Below are 19,392 nucleotides of genomic sequence, written 5' to 3'. Positions count from 1 at the left end.
TCCAGAAAGTAGAACTCTAATGGCTGTTGGGTAATCCAGGCAGTATCAACTGTCAAGCTTAGTATGAGAAAGACATTTTGTTAGTAATCTGTTCAAAACTGGTCATTACTGCCTCATTAGGTAATGAATTCCCAGTCAGTGGAAATATTCTAGCAGAAGATACATGCGAATGATAAGATAGTAAAAATAGCACTTACTGTATGCTATGAATGTGCTAGGTATTTTATTCGTATATATATCAATAAATTAAACGTGTATACATACATTTATATTTTGTGTGAATTGTTATCATGATTATGAATTTATGTGCACATATATGTATACATTATCGTAAAAATTCTCTAAAATGTATGTTTTATCATCAGGTTAGCAGAAAATGAGCGGTATCAGAGGCGTCAAGTAACTTGACCACGTCCCACAGCTGGCGCTAGGAATCAGACCTGCAAATTAGGTCACAGGATATATCAAACCATGGACTAATTGTTATACTCAATGGAGGCAACCAAAACTAGTTATCATATATTTATTTGAAGAACATACCTACATTTTCATTTTTAGAATAGGTAATTCGATTAGTAAAGCACCAAAATCATTTTTGGATAATTGCTATCTATATCACAGTTTTAACTAAATAGCCAAGTTGGCCAAGTTAGCCGACTACAAAATAAACCACAGCATGCATCCTCTAAAGCCAAATGAATAAAATGAAAGGGATTCCAGAAGGGTATCATATGCCATTTGAAGATTCTGTGAGTCCTAAAATGAATAAATTATAAGACCCAATAATAATAATAATAAAGGGCTATGCAACAACTATTTCGGAGACTTATTTAATCTCAGCATTTGTGTCTTTCTTGTAGCTTGCAGTGCTTGTACTGTGAAAAGACCTTCAGGGACAAAAATACACTTAAAGATCACATGAGGAAAAAACAGCATCGTAGGATCAATCCTAAGAACAGAGAATATGACCGATTTTATGTCATCAATTATTTGGTAAGGCTTTCTTTTCTCTTCATAAGTTACAATTTGATTGCATATCTACAAACATCAAAATGTAATTGAGGGATTCTTTCAAGCAATGATTATCTTTAAAATGGTTAGTTTACAAAGCGTAAGTTGATTTGATTTGTCTTTGATTTGCCAGATGTTTATATAGTAAAAAGATCATGTCTCTACAACTCATAGTGATCTTGATAAAATAAATAAATAAATAACCATACATACCTGGATAGCCATGCATTGCCCCCCATTGATTGTCCATTACCATGAGTACAGGGACTTCTGTACTCTACTCAGAAAACGTTGTTGACTTCTGGATGTGCTAGATGCTATGCTAGATAAATGTTTACAGACAGTCTCTTCACTTATTCCTTTTTCCCCCATTAAAATATCTTCCCGTTTCCCATCAAATAAATAAATAAATAATAAAAATTTGTCTTTGTCATTCTCTTGGGCCAGCTTATTTCTAATGGAAATTTTAGAGAAACCAAGTGATTTCACTCAGCAAGAGGACTTTCATTTTTTGGACTAGTAGGATGGACTAATGGGGATACCATGTCAAAGATTTTAAATACTTTCAAAGCTCTCCTAGCCCAGAAACCTCAGTACCATTTGCTGGCCTCTATAGATTACAGTCCCTTTTATTTAAGAAGACGTATTCAGTTGGAGACAAATGTCCATCTCTACAGGGGCATTTGGAAATTTGAGAAGGGAATTTTGATTAACACAATGACTGGAGAGTGCCCCCAGTCTGCTGATTTTTTTAGGTATACATAACAAAGGACGGAAACTGTTGCAGGAGGGGACACCCCTTCCAGGGCCGAGAGTGGGCTCTTATCTAACACTCAGAAATGTATTGTCCAAGGAGACACACGTGCTGACAAAGCAAGAGACTTTAGTGGGAAGAGGCACCTGGGTGGAGAGCAGCAGAGGGAACCCAGGAGGAGTACTCTGCCACGTGGCTCACAGTCTCAGGTTTTATGGTGATGTGGTAGTTTCCAGGTTGTCTCTAGCCAATCATTCTGACTCATGGTTCTTCCTGGTGGCGTGCACATCTCTCAGCCAAGATGGATTCCAGCAAGAATGATTCTGGGAGGTTGGTAGGACATATGGACTGGCATCTCCTCTCTCCTTTTGACCTTTCTCAGATTCTTCCAATTGGTGGTACTTTGTTAGTTCCATGTTCCTTACCAGGATCTCCTATTGTACAATAAGTCATGCAAGTGGTTATCGTGCCTATCCAGTGTGGGCAGTTTCAGTCAGTGGTTCCCTAACAAAACTACTCATGAAAACAGAGGGAGTTAAGTAGTTCTCCAGTAGTATTGAAATAAAGATCGGCCCTGAACCAAGATGGCGGAGTAGAGGGATGTGCTCTCACTCCCTCTCGTGAGAACACCAGAATCAAAACTAGCTGATGGACAGTCATTGATGGGAAGACACTGGAACTCACCAAAAAAGATACCCTACATCCAAAGACAAAAGAGAAGCCACAATGAGATGGTACGAGGGGCACAATCACAATAAAATCAAATCCCATAACTGCTGAGTGGGTGACTCACAGACTGGAGAACACTATACCACAGAAGTCCACCCACTGGAGTGAAGGTTCTGAGCCCCACGTCAGGCTTCCCAACTGGGAGTCCGGCAACAGAAGGAGGAATTCCTAGAGAATCAGACTTTGAAGTCCAGTGGGATTTGATTGCAGGACTTCGACAGGACTGGGGGAAACAGAGACTCCACTCTTGGAGGGCACACACAAAGTAGTGTGCACATCGGGACCCAGGGGAAGCAGCAGTGACCCCATAGGAGACTGAACCAGACCAACCTGCTAGGGTTGGAGCATCTCCAGCAGAGGCGGGGGGTGGCTGTGGCTCACTGTGGGAACAAGGACACTAGCAGCAGAAGTTCTGAGTGTGAGCCCTCCCAGAGTCTGCCATTAGCCCCACCAAAGAGCCTAGGTAGGCTCCAGTGTTGGGTTGCCTCAAGCCAAACAACCAACAGGGAGGGAACCCGGCCCCAGCCATCACCAGTCAAGCGGATTAAAGTTTTACTCAGCTCTGCTGACCAGAGCAACAGTCAGCTCTACCCATCACCAGTCCCTCGCATCAGGAAACTTGTACAAGCCTCTTAGATAGCCTCATCCGCCAGAGGGCACACGACAAAGGCAAGAAGAACAACAATCCTGCAGCCTGTGGAACAAAAACCACATTCACAGAAAGATAGGCAAGATGAAAAGGCAGAGGGCTCTGTACCAGATGAAGGAACAAGATAAAACCCCAGAAAAACAACTAAATGAAGTGGAGATAGGCAACTTTCCAGAAAAAGAATTCAGAATAATGATAGTGAAGATGATCCAGGACCTTGGAAAAAGAATGGAGGCAAATATTGAGAAGATGCAAGAAATGTTTAACAAAGACCTAGAAGAATTAAAGAACAAACAGAGATGAACAATACAATGACTGAAATGAAAACTACACTAGAAGGAATCAATAGCAGAATAACTGAGGAAGAATAAAGGATAACTGACCTGGAAGACAGAATGGTGGAATTCACTGCTGCAGAACAGAATACAGAAAAAAGAATGAAAAGAAATGAAGACAGCCTAAGAGGCCTCTGAGACAACGTTAAACGCAACAGCGTTCGCATTATAGGGGTCCCAGAAGGAGAAGACAGACAGAAAGGACCACAGAAAAAATTTGAAGAGATTATTGTTGAAAACTTCCCTAACATGGGAAAGGAAATAGCCACCCAAGTCCAGGAAGTGCAGCAAGTCCCATACAGGATAAACCCAAGGAGAAACACACCGAGACACATAGTAATCAAATTGGCAAAAATTAAACACAAAGAAAAATTATTGAAGCAGCAAGGTAAAAATGACAGATAACATACAAGGGAGCTAGCATAAGGTTAACAGCTGATTTCTCAGCAGAAACTCTACAGGCCAGAAGGGAGTGGCATGATATACTTAAAGTGATGAAAGGGAAGAACCTACAACCAAGATTACTCTACCCAGCAAGGATCTTATTCAGATTTGATGGAGAAATCAACAGCTTTACAGACAAGCAAAAGCTAAGAGAATTCAGCCCCACCAAACCAGCTCTACCACAAATACTAAAGGAACTTCTCTGAGTGGGAAACACAAGAGAAGAAAAGGACCTACAAAAACGAACCCAAAACAATTAAGAAAATGGTCATAGGAACATACATATCGATAATTAGCTTAAACATGAATGGATTAGGGCTTCCCTGGTGGCGCAGTGGTTGAGAGTCCACCTGCCAATGCAGGGGACACGGGTTCGTGCCCTGGTCCGGGAAGATCCCACATGCCACGGAGCAGCTAGGCCCGTGAGCCACGGCCGCTGAGCCTGCGCGTCCAGAGCCTGTGCTCCTCAACGGGAGAGGCCATAACAGTGAGAGGCCTACATACCGCAAAACAAAAAACAAAAAAAAAGCATAAATCGATTAAATGCTCCAACCAAAAGACAGAGGCTTGCTGAATGGATACAAAAACAAGACCCATCTATATGCTGTCTACAAGAGACCCACTTCAGACCTAAGGGCACATACAGACTGAAAGTGAGGAGATGGAAAAAGATATTCCGTGCAAATGGAAATCAGAAGAAAGCTGGAGTAGCAGTACTCATATCAGATAAAATAGACTTTAAAATAAAGAGTGTTAATGTTAGAGACAAGGAAGGACACTACATAATGATCAAGGGATCAATCCAGGAAGAAGACATAACAATTATAAATATATATGCACCCAACATAGGAGCACCTCAATACATAAGGCAACTGCTAACAGCTATAAAAGAGGAAATCGACAGTAACACAATAATAGTGGGGAACTTTAACACGTCACTTACACCAATGGACAGATCATCCAAAATGAAAATAAATAAGGAAACAGAAGCTTTAAATGACACAACAGACCAGATAAATTTAATTGATATTTATAGGACATTCCATCCAAAAACAGCAGATTACACTTTCTTCTCAAGTGCACACGGAACATTCTGCAGGATAGATCACATCTTGGGTTACAAATCAAGCCTCAGTAAATTTAAGAAAATTAAATCCTATCAAGCATCGTTTTGGACCACAATGCTATGAGATTAGAACAGGGAAAAAAACGTAAAAAACACAGACACATGGAGGCTAAACAATATGTTACTAAATAACCAAGAGATCACTGAAGAAATCAAAGAGGAAATCAAAAAATACCTAGAGACAAATGACAATGAAAACACGACGATCCAAAACCTATGGGATGCAGCAAAAGCAGTTCTAAGAAAGAAGTTTATAGCTATACAAGCCTACCTCAAGAAACAAGAAAAATCTCAAATAAACAGTCTAACCTTACACCTAAAGGAACTTGAGGAAGAAGAACAAAAACTAAAGTTAGCAGAAGGAAAGAAATCATAAAGATCAGAGCAGAAATAAATGAAATAGAAACAAAGAAAACAGTAGCAAAGATCAATAAAACTGAAAGCTGGATCTTTGAGAAGATAAACAAAATTGATCAACCATTAGCCACACTGATCAAGAAAAAGAGGGAGAGGACTCAAATCGATAAAATTAGAAATGAAAAAGAAATTACAACAGACACCTCAGAAATACAAAGCATCCTAAGAGACTACTACAAGCAACTCTATGCCAATAAAATGGACAACCTGGAAGAAATGGACAAATTCCTAGAAAGGTATAACCTTCCAAGACTGAACCAGGAAGAAATAGAAAATATGAACAGACCAGTCATAAGTAATGAAATTGAAACTGTGATTAAAAATCTTCCAACAAACAAAAGTCCGGACCAGATGGCTTTGCAGATGAATTCTATCAAACATTTAGAGAAGAGCTGACACCCATCCTTCTCAAACTCTTCCAAAAAAATTGCAGAGGAAGGAACACTCCCAAACTCATTCTGTGAGGCCACCATCACCCTGATACCAAAACCCGACAAAGATACTACAAAAAAAGAAAATTACAGACCAATATCACTGATGAATATAGATGCAAAAATCCTCAACAAAATACTAGCACACAGAATCCAACAACACATTGAAAGGATCATACACCATGATCAAGTGGGATTTATCCCAGGGATGCAAGGATTCTTCAATATACGCAAATCAATTAGTGTGATACACCATATTAACAAAATGATGAATAAAAATCATATGATCAAAAAAAAATCATATGATCATCTCAATAGATGCAGAAGAAGCTTTTGACAAAATTCAACACCCATTTATGATAAAAACTCTCCAGAAAGTGGGCATAGAGGGAACCTACCTCAACATAATAAAGGCCATATACGACAAACCCACAGCAAACATCATTCTCAATGGTGAAAAAGTGAAAGCATTTCCTCTAAGATCAGGAACGAGACAAGGATGTCCACTCTCGCCACTATTATTCAACATAGTTTTGGAAGTCCTAGCTATGGCAATCAAAGAAGAAAAAGAATAAAAGGAATACAAATTGGAAAAGAAGAAGTAAAACTGTCACTGTTTGCAGATGACATGATACTATACATAGAGATTCCTAAACATGCCACCAGAAAACTACTAGAGCCAATCAATGAATTTGGTAAAGTTGCAGGATACAAAATTAATGCACAGAAATCTCTTGCATTCATATACACTAATGATGAAAAATCTGAAAGAGAAATTAAGGAAACACTCCCATTTACCATTGCAACAAAAAGAATAAAATACCTAGGAATAAAGCTACCTAGGGAGACAAAAGACCTGTATGCAGAAACTTATAAGACACTGGTGAAAGAAATTAAAGAGGATACCAACAGGTGGAGAGATATACCATGTTCTTGGATTGGAAGAATCAATATTCTGAAAATGACTGTACTTCCCAAAGCAATCTACAGATTCAATGCAATCCCTATCTAATTACAAATGGCATTTTTTACGGAACTAGAACAAAAAATCTTAAAATTTGTATGGAGACACAAAGGACCCCAAATAGCCAAAGCAGTCTTGAGGGAAAAAAACAGAGCTGGAGGAATCAGACTCTCTCACTTCAGACTATACTACAAAGCTACAGTAATCAAGACAATATGGTACTGGCACAAAAACAGAAACATAGATCAATGGAACGGGATAGAAAGCCCAGAGATAAAGCCTCACACCTATGGTCAATTAATCTATGACAAAGGAGGCAAGGATATACAATGGAGAAAAGACAGTCTCTTCAATAAGTGGTGCTGGGAAAACTGGACAGCTACATGTAAAAGAATGAAATTAGGACACTCCCTAACAGCATACACAAAAATAAACTCAAAATGGATCAGGGACCTAAATGTAAGACCGGACACTATAAAACTCTTAGAGGAAAACATAGGAAGAACACTCTTTGACATAAATCACAGCAAGATCTTTTTTGATCCACCTCATAGAGTAATGGAAATAAAAACAAAAATAAACAAATCGGACCTAATGAAACTTCAGAGCTTTTGCACAGCAAAGGAAACCATAAACAAGATGTAAAGACAACCCTCAGAATGGGAGAAAATATTTGCAAACGAATCACTGGACAAAGGATTAATCTCCAATATATATAAACAGCTCATGCAGCTCAATATTAATAAAACAAACACCCCAGTCCAAAAATGGATAGAAGACCTAAATAGACATTTCTCCAAAGAACACATATAGATGGCCAAGAAGCACATGAAAAGCTGCTCACCATCACTAATTATTAGAGAAATGCAAATCAAAACCACAATGAGGTATCACCTCACACCAGTTAGAATGGGCATCATCAGAAAATCTACAAACGACAAATGCTGGAGAGAGTGTGGAGAAAAGGGAACCCTCTTGCACTGTTGGTGGGAATGTAAATTGATACAGCCACTATGGAGAACAGTATGGAGGTTCCTTAAAAAACTAAAAATGGAGTTACCATATGAACCAGCAATCCCACTACTGGGCATATACCCAGAGAAAACCATAATTCAAAAAGACACCTACATCCCAATGTTCATTGCAGCACTATTTACAATAGCCAGGTCATGGAAGCAACCTAAATGCCCATCGACAGACGAATGGATAAAGAAGATGTGGTACATACATACAATGGAATATTACTCAGCCATAAAACAGAACGAAATTGGGTCATTTGTTGAGACATGGATGGACCTAGAGAGTGTCATACAGAGGAAAGGAAGTCAGAAAGAGAAAAACAAATATTGTATATTAATGCATATATGTGGAATCTAGAAAAATGGTACAGATGAACCAGTTTGCAGGGCAGAAATAGAGACACAGATGTAGAGAACAAACGTATGGACACCAAGGGGGGAAAGTGGCTGGGGGGTGGGGGTGTGATGAATTGGGCAATTGGGATTGACATGTATACACTGATGTGTATAAAATGGATAACCAATAAGAACCTGCAGTGTAAAAAAATAAATTAAATTTTAAATATTTTTTTAAAATTAAGGCTCAAAAAAAAGATGGGGAATTCTGGTTCTGACACTTTTCTAAAGCAAATGGAAATTATTTTTTGCTCTGAAATTTGAATTTTAATCCGAACCCATTGGCCACGAAAAGCATAATTGATAATAATGAGCCATTTTATGTATTGGACAGAAACAAGCATATTCTGAATTATATTGGAAATCTCTGCTTTAGGATAGAATTTTTGCCTGTTCTAACTAATCCTTAGCATATTAAAAGAAAATTCCCCTTGAGAAACAAGTAGAATAAGGGTGTCTGAAGATTGGCTCTGAGAGGTCGCCATGGTTTGCTACACATGTTTTACAACTAGCTACAGGCAAAGGCACCCTTTGAGTCTTTCAGTCTTCTCTTGAAATCACTCAGTCGTTAATTCCTAGGGCAAACGCTGCTTCAGGGCCCAGCCCAATCCTACAGGGGGTGGACTTCAGTGTTAACTCTAAGAAATATTGAGCTACTGCCGAAAGCTGTGGAAGCAATTTAATAGCACTTCTGGGGCTCTTTTAAACTAATAGTCAAGAGCTTGGGGCTAGCAGAACATTGTGTATAGCTGGAGGTGTTTATCTTTTAGAGGAGACTTCAAAGAAACTGCTCACTCAAATTCTGCTGTCACTTTTAGAAAAGTTTGATACTTCATTCCCTGGGCATCAAGTAGTGTGACTGTGAAAACTGAAATTATCCGTTGGGACCAGCTGTCTCTAGATGAGTGTGCTAGATTGTACTGCCCACAGAGTGCCCAGATTTCATGTGGGATGAATCATGACTTGAGAGAAGTGCTTCAAGAGAATGTAAAGGCTTCAGTAACATATAAAATGAAAATTAAATCATTTTAGGGTAATATCGTTAGAAGTTTTTGGTTTGGTTTTAACTAGGAGCATTTGAGTACCTGATATGTGCCAGGTACTGTCTTTGGTATTTAAATTAAGTCTTTTACTCTTAACCACAGCCTTATGACACAGGTTTTGTCATTATCCTCATTTATAGATTAGGCAACTACAGCACAGAGAAGTTCAGTAATTTTCCCAGGGTCACATAGCTGGAGCTTTCTGCATCAGTTTCGTTCAATTTTTCCTCAGTTTTTACAATTGAAACAATAGTAGTACCTACCTCTTATACTTTGGATTGGGTTTTTTGGTCAATTAATGGTGATAAATTCATAATGATCTACACACACACACACACACACACACACACACACTTTTGCCTATTGTCTTTTACACCAAACTAGAAAGTGAAGCAAGGTCAAGGTAAAACTAATCAGCTCCTTAAGGGCTCTAACCCACAACCTTAGCCATCTTAGCTATATGCTTTCCCATTGAGGCCAACAATAAGATTTGTTTTTTCTTTTTTGCCCACGCTGCGCGGGTTGCATGATCTTAGTTCCCCGACCAGGGATTGAACCCAGGGCCCCGGCAGTGGAAGTTCAGAGTCCTAACCACTGGACCACCAGGGAATTCCCATTTTGTTTTTTAAAAAGCTAAAAAAAAGAAAAAGAAAAGAAATGAGAGACATTCATTGTTTATTCCTCTGAGGGAAAAGGCTGACATAAGTATGTGGATGTGGGTAAAAGATTGAATTGTTGTGTTAGTAACTGGTGTCTGCACATCCATTTCTCACATCCTCTTCCCTTCAGAAGCAATTTCATTGGCTGCATACATTCTACAAATGTTTGAGTGACTTCTAGGTACCAAACACTGGTGGAACAGAAAGAAAAATATGACAGAACAGGTGGTTGATTTAAGCCACTACTTTCAAGGAATTTAGAGGTTGGTATGAGAACCAGACATGTAAACACATTAATTTCAGCACTTTGTAATGGTGTGTACAGAGTTAATGTTTCAACCTCTCCTGTAGCAGATCTATATAGTCGTTGAGTCATGCATCCACAGTGTCTCACCTCCAAGGAGAATTTTCAGACCAGCAGTAATGGAAGCATCCAGGATATTCCTGGCAAGATACGCTCTGAGAGTCATAAAAGGTGGGAGAGCCATAAAAGGTGTCCCGATCCCTGGTCGGGACAAGAGGCTGTTTTTGGTCTCTTCTCAGCTCAGCAAATTGATAAATTCCTTTTTCTTTCTTGGGTGAAATAATTTCCATGTTTAATTGCTCATATCAGTTTTTTAATATTAACAGGCTTGCAAATAAGTATATTAAAGGTCTTTTGCATGGTCTAGATTATCTACTTAGAGTTCTTGCTTTATTTTCTCACAAACAGAAGGGTTCAGTGGAGAGTGGAGCAAGCTAAGGGGACAAGGTCCCAGGCAGTTTCACATTCAAATACCCCTGCCTCAGAGGGCAGCAGACTGCTTAACATCATCACTGAGGCTTCACCTACATATTCCTAAAGTGCTCACGTTTCAAGCCCTAAATTTTTCTAAAGGGAACTATTTTTACAGTGATACTATCATTTTGACTTAATTTTTTTTTATTTTTTAAATACACAAAGCCATTTGTAACAAAAGTAGGCTCTTAACCTGTTTTTCAGTTTTGTTATAGTTCTCTCTCCTGCAGTTATTAATATTTACATTTAAAACACTGTTTCTGTTTCTCGTGGATTTCTTGTGTAAGCACGTGTTAAGTTTTTTCCATGTTTTTTTGCACCCTGTCATTGATCATAAGCCAGCTGATGCAGAGGTTTGAGGAAGGAAGTGTTCTGAACATCTTTACTGGCATGCCTTCCAAACTTTGTTTTTCTTATATTCTTTTCTTTCCTAACATGATTCATTAGCAGGCACAGTGTCTTAATTAGAGACTAAATTTTTTTTCTCTTTGGGTCTTATTCCTGTAATAAGTCATATATTTAACTGTACCAAGGCAGAGCACTCTAGGAAAGTCTCAGCCGCTGTCGCATGCAAATCACTTGTTTCCTATTCTAATGAACACAGAGTTCCATTTTTCTCTCAAATGGTAAATGGTTAGTGCTGTATTGCCTAGATAAATCCCCGTGTTGTACTTAATACTGAGAAAACTGCAAAGTAATGCTTTGACACTGGAAGTTTGACAGTGAAAGATATTTTTCATCATTTGGGGCTCAAAACATTTATTGATAAGTAACATTTGCCTGTATTGTTGAGAATGATAGTACCCCAAATGGCCCATCAGGGTATTAGTCCAAGTCCAGAGAGACATAAAAGATTTAATTCATCACCAAAAATTCCATCTAACAAGGATCCTGTTGGCAATGGTGAGGCCATTCTTGATGTTCATAATGATGCTTAGACACTTCATGACTACTCTGGGAAGTACATTATAGAGTCCAAATTAACTATCTCTAATGACGTTATGGTAAATCTCTGCATGTCTGAGTTTATGCGTCATTTAGCTGATAGGTAATGACAGCTTCAAAACCTCTCATTAAGTTGATGAATGATAGCTTTTCTCTAAATCATAATGGCTCTTGTAGTTCTTTGTTTTTAGTTAAATGAATACCTTTTTAGAAAAAAACAAATGTTCATGAGGTGAATTCTGATAATGTTTTTCCAAAAGAAGGATATCTGTATTATATCAGGTGAGGTTGGACTTGACAGTTGCCATAGTTTAACTGCTTGAAAAAGTGCCCACTAGTATTTCTACATCCTTCTTTAATGTACTGTCTGCTTTTGCATGGCATGGTGGGAAGATTGAGTGGAGAGAAAAGAAAGGACAAGAGAAAGAAAGAAAGGACTCAAGGGATAAAAGAGACATGGTTGGGCCAAAAGAAATCATTCCTTCTCATCACTACATAAAGTTTTGCTGAAACTATGACTAAATTTTCCAGACATAGCCCTAAAAGGGTGGAACTCCTCCATGAACTGTAAGAGATAAAAGGGATTTGAGTAGATATTTGAGTACCTACTATTACCTGGTACCATGTACCATGTGCTTTTTATACATTAACTATTTAACCACATTACGAAACCTTTTGAGGTAGGATCTAAATTGACATCATATTTTTTAGATGTTTTCAGTTAAAATTCAATTCAAAATATACTTCTAGTACCCACTGTGTGCCCGGCTCTGGAAATGTAACAATGAACAAAGGCCATGTCCAAACAGACATTCTAGTGGAAAAGACAGAGAGCAAATAAGAAAACAAATAGATACACAAAATGATTTCAGGGTGTGATCAATGCTTTGAAGAAAAATAAAACATCCTAGAGGAATAAAAAGTAACTTGAAGGAGGGGTGTTTTAGACAGAGTAGTCAGAAAAAGAGGTAGTAGCGTTTAAGCAGAGACCAGGATGACTGAGCCACGTTAGGATATGTGAGGGAGCAGTGTTTCAGGCAGACGATGCGACAAGTACAGAAGTAGCTGGGTGGAAGTCAGCTTGCTGTGTTCAAGCAATAGCAAAAGAGCAGTCTGGCTGGAGCCAGCTGAGCAAGAGAAAAAGTGGTGGGACATAGTGATGGAGAGGGAGCCAGGGCAGAACATGGAGGCCTTATAAGCCATGGTAAGGCCTCTGAATTTTGTTCTGAGTGTGTGAGAAGCCCTGGGAGGGGTCATACAAACAGGGAGGTACCCTTTAGAAAGCTCACTGTGGCTGCTGTCTGGGAAATAGACTGTAGGGGACCTCAAATAGAAACAGAGTCCAGCTAGGAGGATGTTTCAGAGTCTCTGTCAAAAGATATTAGTGGGGTTTTGTTTGTTTGTTTGTTTTTTTGCGGTACACAGGCCTCTCACTGTTGTGGCCTCTCCCGTTGCGGAGCACAGGCTCCGGACGCACAGGCTTAGCGGCCATGGCTCACGGGCCCAGCCGCTCCGCGACATGTGGGATCTTCCCGGACCGGGGCACGAACCCGTGTCCCCTGCATCAGCAGGCGGACTCTCAACCACTGCGCCACCAGGGAAGCCCATTAGTGGTTTTTTTTAAAAGATCCCCAAGAGATTCTTATGTGGATCTAGGGTTGAGAAATGCTGATTAACATTTAAGAGAAAAGAATTTCACTGAAAGCTTATTACTGCTTCTTCAAAAAGAAAAACATATGAAAATATTATTAAACATTTTTGCATATTTTTAAAATGTTTGATTTAGGATATATCCCAAATCCTAACCATTTAGGATATATCCTAAATCCTAAAATTTGATTATCATTTCTTATCCGTGAAATAACAGCTTTAATATATTCTGCTTGTATTATTTTAAAACCATTTGCGTTTGGGTTCTGTCTTGTTTTGTTTTTGAGTTCTGTGTCTACTTTCTCCTTTCGCCTCTTCCTCCTTCACCCCTCCTGTTTATCTCTAATCCTTCTGTTCTTCCTACAAAGGAACTTGGAAAATCCTGGGAAGAAGTTCAACTAGAAGATGATCGGGAGTTGCTAGATCATCAGGAAGAGTAAGACTTATTATTGATGCTACTTAATTACAGTGGTTTAAGAGAAGGAAAACAGTTCCTTAGTTTGATTTAAAATTACCATTCTGAAAAGACAGAGTAAAACGAAAGAGAACCCTCTCTCTAAGCCATGCATCATTTCATGTAATATAGTAAAAACTTGAATTCAAAATAACTTCTCATACCAGTCAGAATGGCCATCATCAAAAAGTCTGCAAATAATAAATGCTGGAGAAGGTGTGAAGAAAAGGGAACCCTCCTACAGTTTTGATGGGCATGTAACTTGGTGCAGCCACTGTGGAGAACAGTATAGAGGTTCCTTAAAAAACTAAAAATAGAGTTAGCATATGATCCAACGATCACCCTCCTGGGCATATATCTGGAAAAGACGAAAACTCTAATTTGAAAAGATAAATGGGACTTCCCTGGTGGTCCAGTGGTTAAGATTCCTGGTCGGGGAAGTTCCACGTGCCGTGAGGTGTGGCCAAAAACAAAACAGAAAAAGAAAGAAAAAGAAAAGATACATGCATCCCAATGTTCACAGCAGCGCTGTTTACAGTAGCCAAGACATGGAAGCAACCTAAATGTCCATGGACAGTTGAATGGAAAAACTGTTTGTGGTATACAAACAATGGAATATTACTCAGCCAAAAAAAAGAATGATATAATACCATTTGCAGCCATATAGATGGACCTAGAGATTTTCGTACTAAGTAAAGTAAGTCAGACAGAGAAAGACAAATATCATATGATATCACTTGTATGTGAAATCTAATAAAATGATACAAATGAAAAAATAAATAAATAAATAAAATGATACAAATGAACTTACTTAGGAAACAGAAATAGACTCACAGACATAAAAAACAAATTTATGTTTACCAAAGGGGGAAGGGGGGGTAAATTAGGGGTTCAGCATTAACAGATACACAGTCCTATATATAAAATTGCTAAACAACAAGGCCGTACTGTATAACACAGGGAATTCTATTCAGTGTCTTGTAATAACCTATAATGGAAAAGAATCTGATGAAGAATATATATGTATATAAATATATATGTATATAAACGAATATGTATATATGTATGTATATAAAAAGATTTTATACATATGTATATAAAAAACTGAATCACTTTGCTGTATACCTGAAACTAACACATTTTAAATCAACTATACTTCAATAAAAAATAATAATCATAATACCAAAATAACTTGGACATAAGAATCACTAAAGCACCTGTTATTCCAACTAAATAGGTGTTTTGCTACTAAAGCTATTCATTGAACGCACAGGTAGTATATAATTCAGAGAAAAATATATTCCAAAGTGCTTTGCTTATTAGTCCATTGGTCCCTAGACCTTAAAGTGATATGATCTTTGAACTCTCTCTCCATGCTGCTTGCCATTGGAGTAGTGAATATAACTCAATGGAGGTTAACCTTGTTCTGTGTTCATCCCGTTGATGACTAATGTAAAACAGTCACAGCTTCTTTGTTTGAAATTATAAGCTTGAGAAGTATTCTTTTCAACCTAAAAGGATTCCCTGTTATTCATTCTCTTTTCGTTCAAAGCTGTTCAGCCTTTTGTTTCTCCCAGGATTTTGGTTCTCCTGGTTTAGGAATGACAAAAAGTTGACAGTATCTCAAAAAATAAATGCAATGAGGGGAGAAAATGGTAAAAAGGGCCCTGTATGCCTTTTGATTTCTCTATTTGCCATCAAATTTAACACTTTGCCCCATTTAAAATGATCAGTATTTCCCACATGATAGATAAGGGTTTGCCTTTTTAAAATACGCCATTTATCATGCAGAAACACACTCCCAGCACTGCACCTCACAGCATGCGCACTTAGTGGTCATGGTTAATGAGAGAGAGCATACGTTTCCTGATATATCTTCTCTGCAAATTAAAGCTGGTTTTCTCAGAAAGACATTGCACTGATCTCGTAGTGAAATAGCTACTCGGAGAGGCAAATGTAAGAAAATGGAGCAGCACCTGTTTGCTATTTATATTAATTTCATAGTGCTACTTTGAATTTCAAAAACTGTATCAAAAAGTCATAATATGATATGACAGTCTTTACAGAAATGTCAGAGTTGAAAGAGAATGGCAGGGTTTCCTAGGGAGCAGAAAGTAATACCAAGTCACTGTGCAGGACGCCCTCTTAATGAAGAGAATCTCCATGTTTGCTGTTTTCTTTCTAACACAGTGACTGGTCTGATTGGGAAGAACACCCTCTCTCTGCTGTCTGCCTATTTTGTGAAAAGCAAGCAGAAACAATTGAGAAATTATGTGTCCACATGGAGGTGAGACGCTTTTATTCATTTGAATTTTGTTTCGTTGTTCCAACAGGGAGAAGCTGATGATAACTGCAGCCTCATCATCTTACACCTTTAGTTTCTCAATTATTTTCCCCTTCCTAAAAGTGCTATAAGCAAAACAGAAGAGACAGGGCAGGTCCATGGAGGAGAACTAGAACTCAGGGCGGTTAAGTACAACTGACTGGACCTGGGTGAACTGTTAGTTTGGGATTTCACAGACCACTGATGCCATCCCACCTCTGAGATGCTTATGAGATAGTTCTGGCCTAGACTGTGGGATCTGCAACCACGATTAACAATACCCAGGATACGGACAGGTTCTGAGTCTTTTTCCAGTGCTTCCCATGCTGGTGAACAAGGAGAGCAGAAAAAGAAAAAGATGCCGCTTACAGAGCCCTTGGGGGAAATGGGGGTGGGGGAGCCATGGAGGTGGAGAGGGCACAGGGTGTGGTCTTGCAGCTCCTTCAGTTAAAAGTATTTGGAGAGAAGAAATTTGAGGACATTTCCAGTTTGCGCTTTCCTTTCTGGAGGCCATCTTTATGTTATATTGGGAGTAGAGAGTTGAGTGTAATAGAAAAATATTACTGTATTATTCTGATGTCCCCTCCCTCCCCTCTCGCCACTCAGCTCTGTCATAGTGGAGCAGACTCTCCTTTTTCACCCATGTTCATTCCATTCTCATTCATAAAAACAAGGACAAGGTGTTCAAAAGGCTATGGGTATTTACTCAAGTGAAAACAGAGTCATTTTGTCTGAAACAGGTTGCCACTAGTATGTGTGTATAGTTTCCAGTGTTTAAATGTAACTCATAATATCCTAGTATCTTTGAATTGAAAGGAGCCTTGGTCCCCCTATCCTGTATAAGAATTCCCTTTGCAGTATCCTTGACTAGTGTCCTCAACCTCTGCTCAGTTACTTTCAGTGATAACGTATCATGGAATTCTTAATTATCCTGACTGTGATACTACACTGAATACCTTCACGGGGAGTTAGACGGTCTTTATTCTCTGTGAGCTTATAAGTTGAAGCATTTACCCAGATGGGCGATTGCAGGGATGGAACAGAATAAAAATAAGTCTATGCATCGTGAAAATCAAGACATGTAATTTGTGGGAAGGTATGAGTGAAGAGAAACTTGCAGATTTAAACACTGTATTTGACAGCATAAAACGAAGAGCAGAATTTTTTAAATTACCTATCTGCTTGTGGAGCAAAAGACCTATATTCATAATTCTAGTCCAGACACACAGTACAGTAGGGCCACATCTTACCTAGCGACTAAGGACACTTCTGTCAGACTGCAGAATGCATACAGAGTAAATTTGTAAAGACTGGAGATACAAGCTGTGAACAATTAAATGTTTTAACTGATTGACATGACTTGTTTGGACTGTGCTTTATAAAGCAGTTGGATGTGGGGGGAAGCAGTTAGATTTCGAAGACTTCAAAAGCAGATGATGAACCGAGACTGAGTTTCTACAGTGTTCAAACTCCTGTGAATAAGCTGTCTGTTTATAACTTCAGCCTGAAAGATTAAATAATTTATATGCTCACAGATATATTCATTCCTTTTTTTAGGATGCACATGAATTTGATCTCCTCAAAATAAAGTCAGAACTTGGTAAGTTTGATTCGGAAGTTGTTTTCCATGATGCTGCATTTTTTTATACACCATCCCGTAAACGATGCCTGCGTTGCACAGTTGTGATTGGAGAGTGCACAGCCAAAATGTGTCTCTCCACAGATGGTCTCAACAGAACTGCCTGAAACCGTGATTCACAACCATTTTGAACTATAATATTCACATATGGTTTTGATTTCATATAGTCTTTCTTCTTTTCTACATATATGATTGCTTCAAATAAAATACAGGTTAATGGTTAATATCATAATTTGGTGGGGACTAGTGGAAAAAACGTGGATTTTGAAGTCACACTAGAGTTCATATTCCAGCTCTAGCACTTACTGGCTGTGTGACATTGGGCCTCGGGTCAGCAGAATGTTACAGAGAGTGGATAAGAGTGTGTAAAACACCTACTGCACTGCTTGGTAGTGTAGCTAGATTATTTATTATAGATGTACCCAATTGGATCACTATGATAGAAGGATTAGGGTCATGAAGACATAAAGTACTGACTTGCTAATGTATCCAAGACCATAAAAAGCTCACTTCCCACACCTCAACTCACCGACTACTTTCCTAGACTCTTGGACATGTTACTTTACTTTACCGCTCTTATAGGCATGTGTATATGTTATATATGTAATAGATTAATAGTCAAGAACATGGGCTGTGGAGCCAAAAGCCTGGTGTCAAATCCTGGCTCTACACCTACTGGCTGTGCAATTCTGGACAGTTTCCTAATGTATAATGTGGATACGGTAACACCACCTATATGATAGGGTATTGCGAGGATTAAACGCATTAATGCATGGAAAGTGATTAGAACAGTGCCTAGCACATAAACCCTATATAAGTATTGGCTGTTATTATTTGATATCTATTAATATGCTTTAAAACTGCACTGCCTCTTCAGGTTGGTTAATAAAGAGAAACGGTTCTTTTAAAAAATTATAAAAATGCAAAAATGGGTCTGACCAGTTGTCTGATGGTTCTATGTACTGTCATTTTCAGGACTGAACTTCTATGAGCAAGTGAAACTAGTCAATTTCATTCGGAGGCAAATTCACCAATGTAGATGTTATGGCTGCCATGAGAAGTTCAAGTCCAAAGCAGACTTAAGGACTCACATGGAGGAAGCTAAACATACTTCACTGCTTCCTGAAAGACAGACATGGGATCAACCACAGTGAGTACTGCTCAACGAGACATACATGTCTTTGCTCCTTCTCCATTATTTCATCCCTTTATTTAATTCCTCTTTAGAAAATCCCAGATTTATGAGAGGCAAGGTCAGCCCTGGATTGACCTGAGACCCTGTTCCTATAATTCTCATTCAGGTCGAAACCTTTAGATTTCAGAACTAACTACAAAGTGTGTCCAGAGAAGGAACCAGAGTAATAGACTTAAAATTCTTTAGATATTTTAATGTTTGATAATTTATAATGAAGGAAATAGTGATGATTAGGTTGGGGGTGGGAAAAAAAAAACCTCACAAGCAGAAGCAGTTGTTTTTATCAGATACAACTGATAAAAGGAGCAGTGTATGAAAGAGTAACTGTATTTGAACTTTGTTAACCTTAGGGAAGAACCGGGCCCTTTGAGTAGAAATGAGAGAGATGTCATCTTTAGCTTTATCGAGGAGGTATTATTTAATAGCTAGAG

At 38.6% G+C, this 19,392-nt stretch overlaps 1 protein-coding gene across 3 annotated transcripts in view; it reads left to right on the top strand.

The window, feature by feature from the left end:
- Nucleotides 1-19,392, top strand: part of ZNF277 (zinc finger protein 277) — a 132,278-nt gene that overhangs the window by 95,446 nt on the left and 17,440 nt on the right. For all 3 annotated transcript variants that reach the window (XM_033428260.2, XM_004269885.3, XM_033428262.2), the window contains exons 7-11: nucleotides 861-993; nucleotides 13,719-13,786; nucleotides 15,995-16,091; nucleotides 17,685-17,727; nucleotides 18,742-18,916. In XM_033428260.2, coding sequence (XP_033284151.1) covers nucleotides 861-993; nucleotides 13,719-13,786; nucleotides 15,995-16,091; nucleotides 17,685-17,727; nucleotides 18,742-18,916 — 516 coding nt within the window. The remainder of the gene's footprint in view (nucleotides 1-860; nucleotides 994-13,718; nucleotides 13,787-15,994; nucleotides 16,092-17,684; nucleotides 17,728-18,741; nucleotides 18,917-19,392) is intronic.

This window comes from Orcinus orca, chromosome 9 (assembly GCF_937001465.1).
Source record: "Orcinus orca chromosome 9, mOrcOrc1.1, whole genome shotgun sequence".
NCBI lineage: Eukaryota > Metazoa > Chordata > Mammalia > Artiodactyla > Delphinidae > Orcinus > Orcinus orca.
Note: the sequence above shows the minus strand (reverse complement) of the source record. Positions and strands in the feature narration are given on the sequence as shown.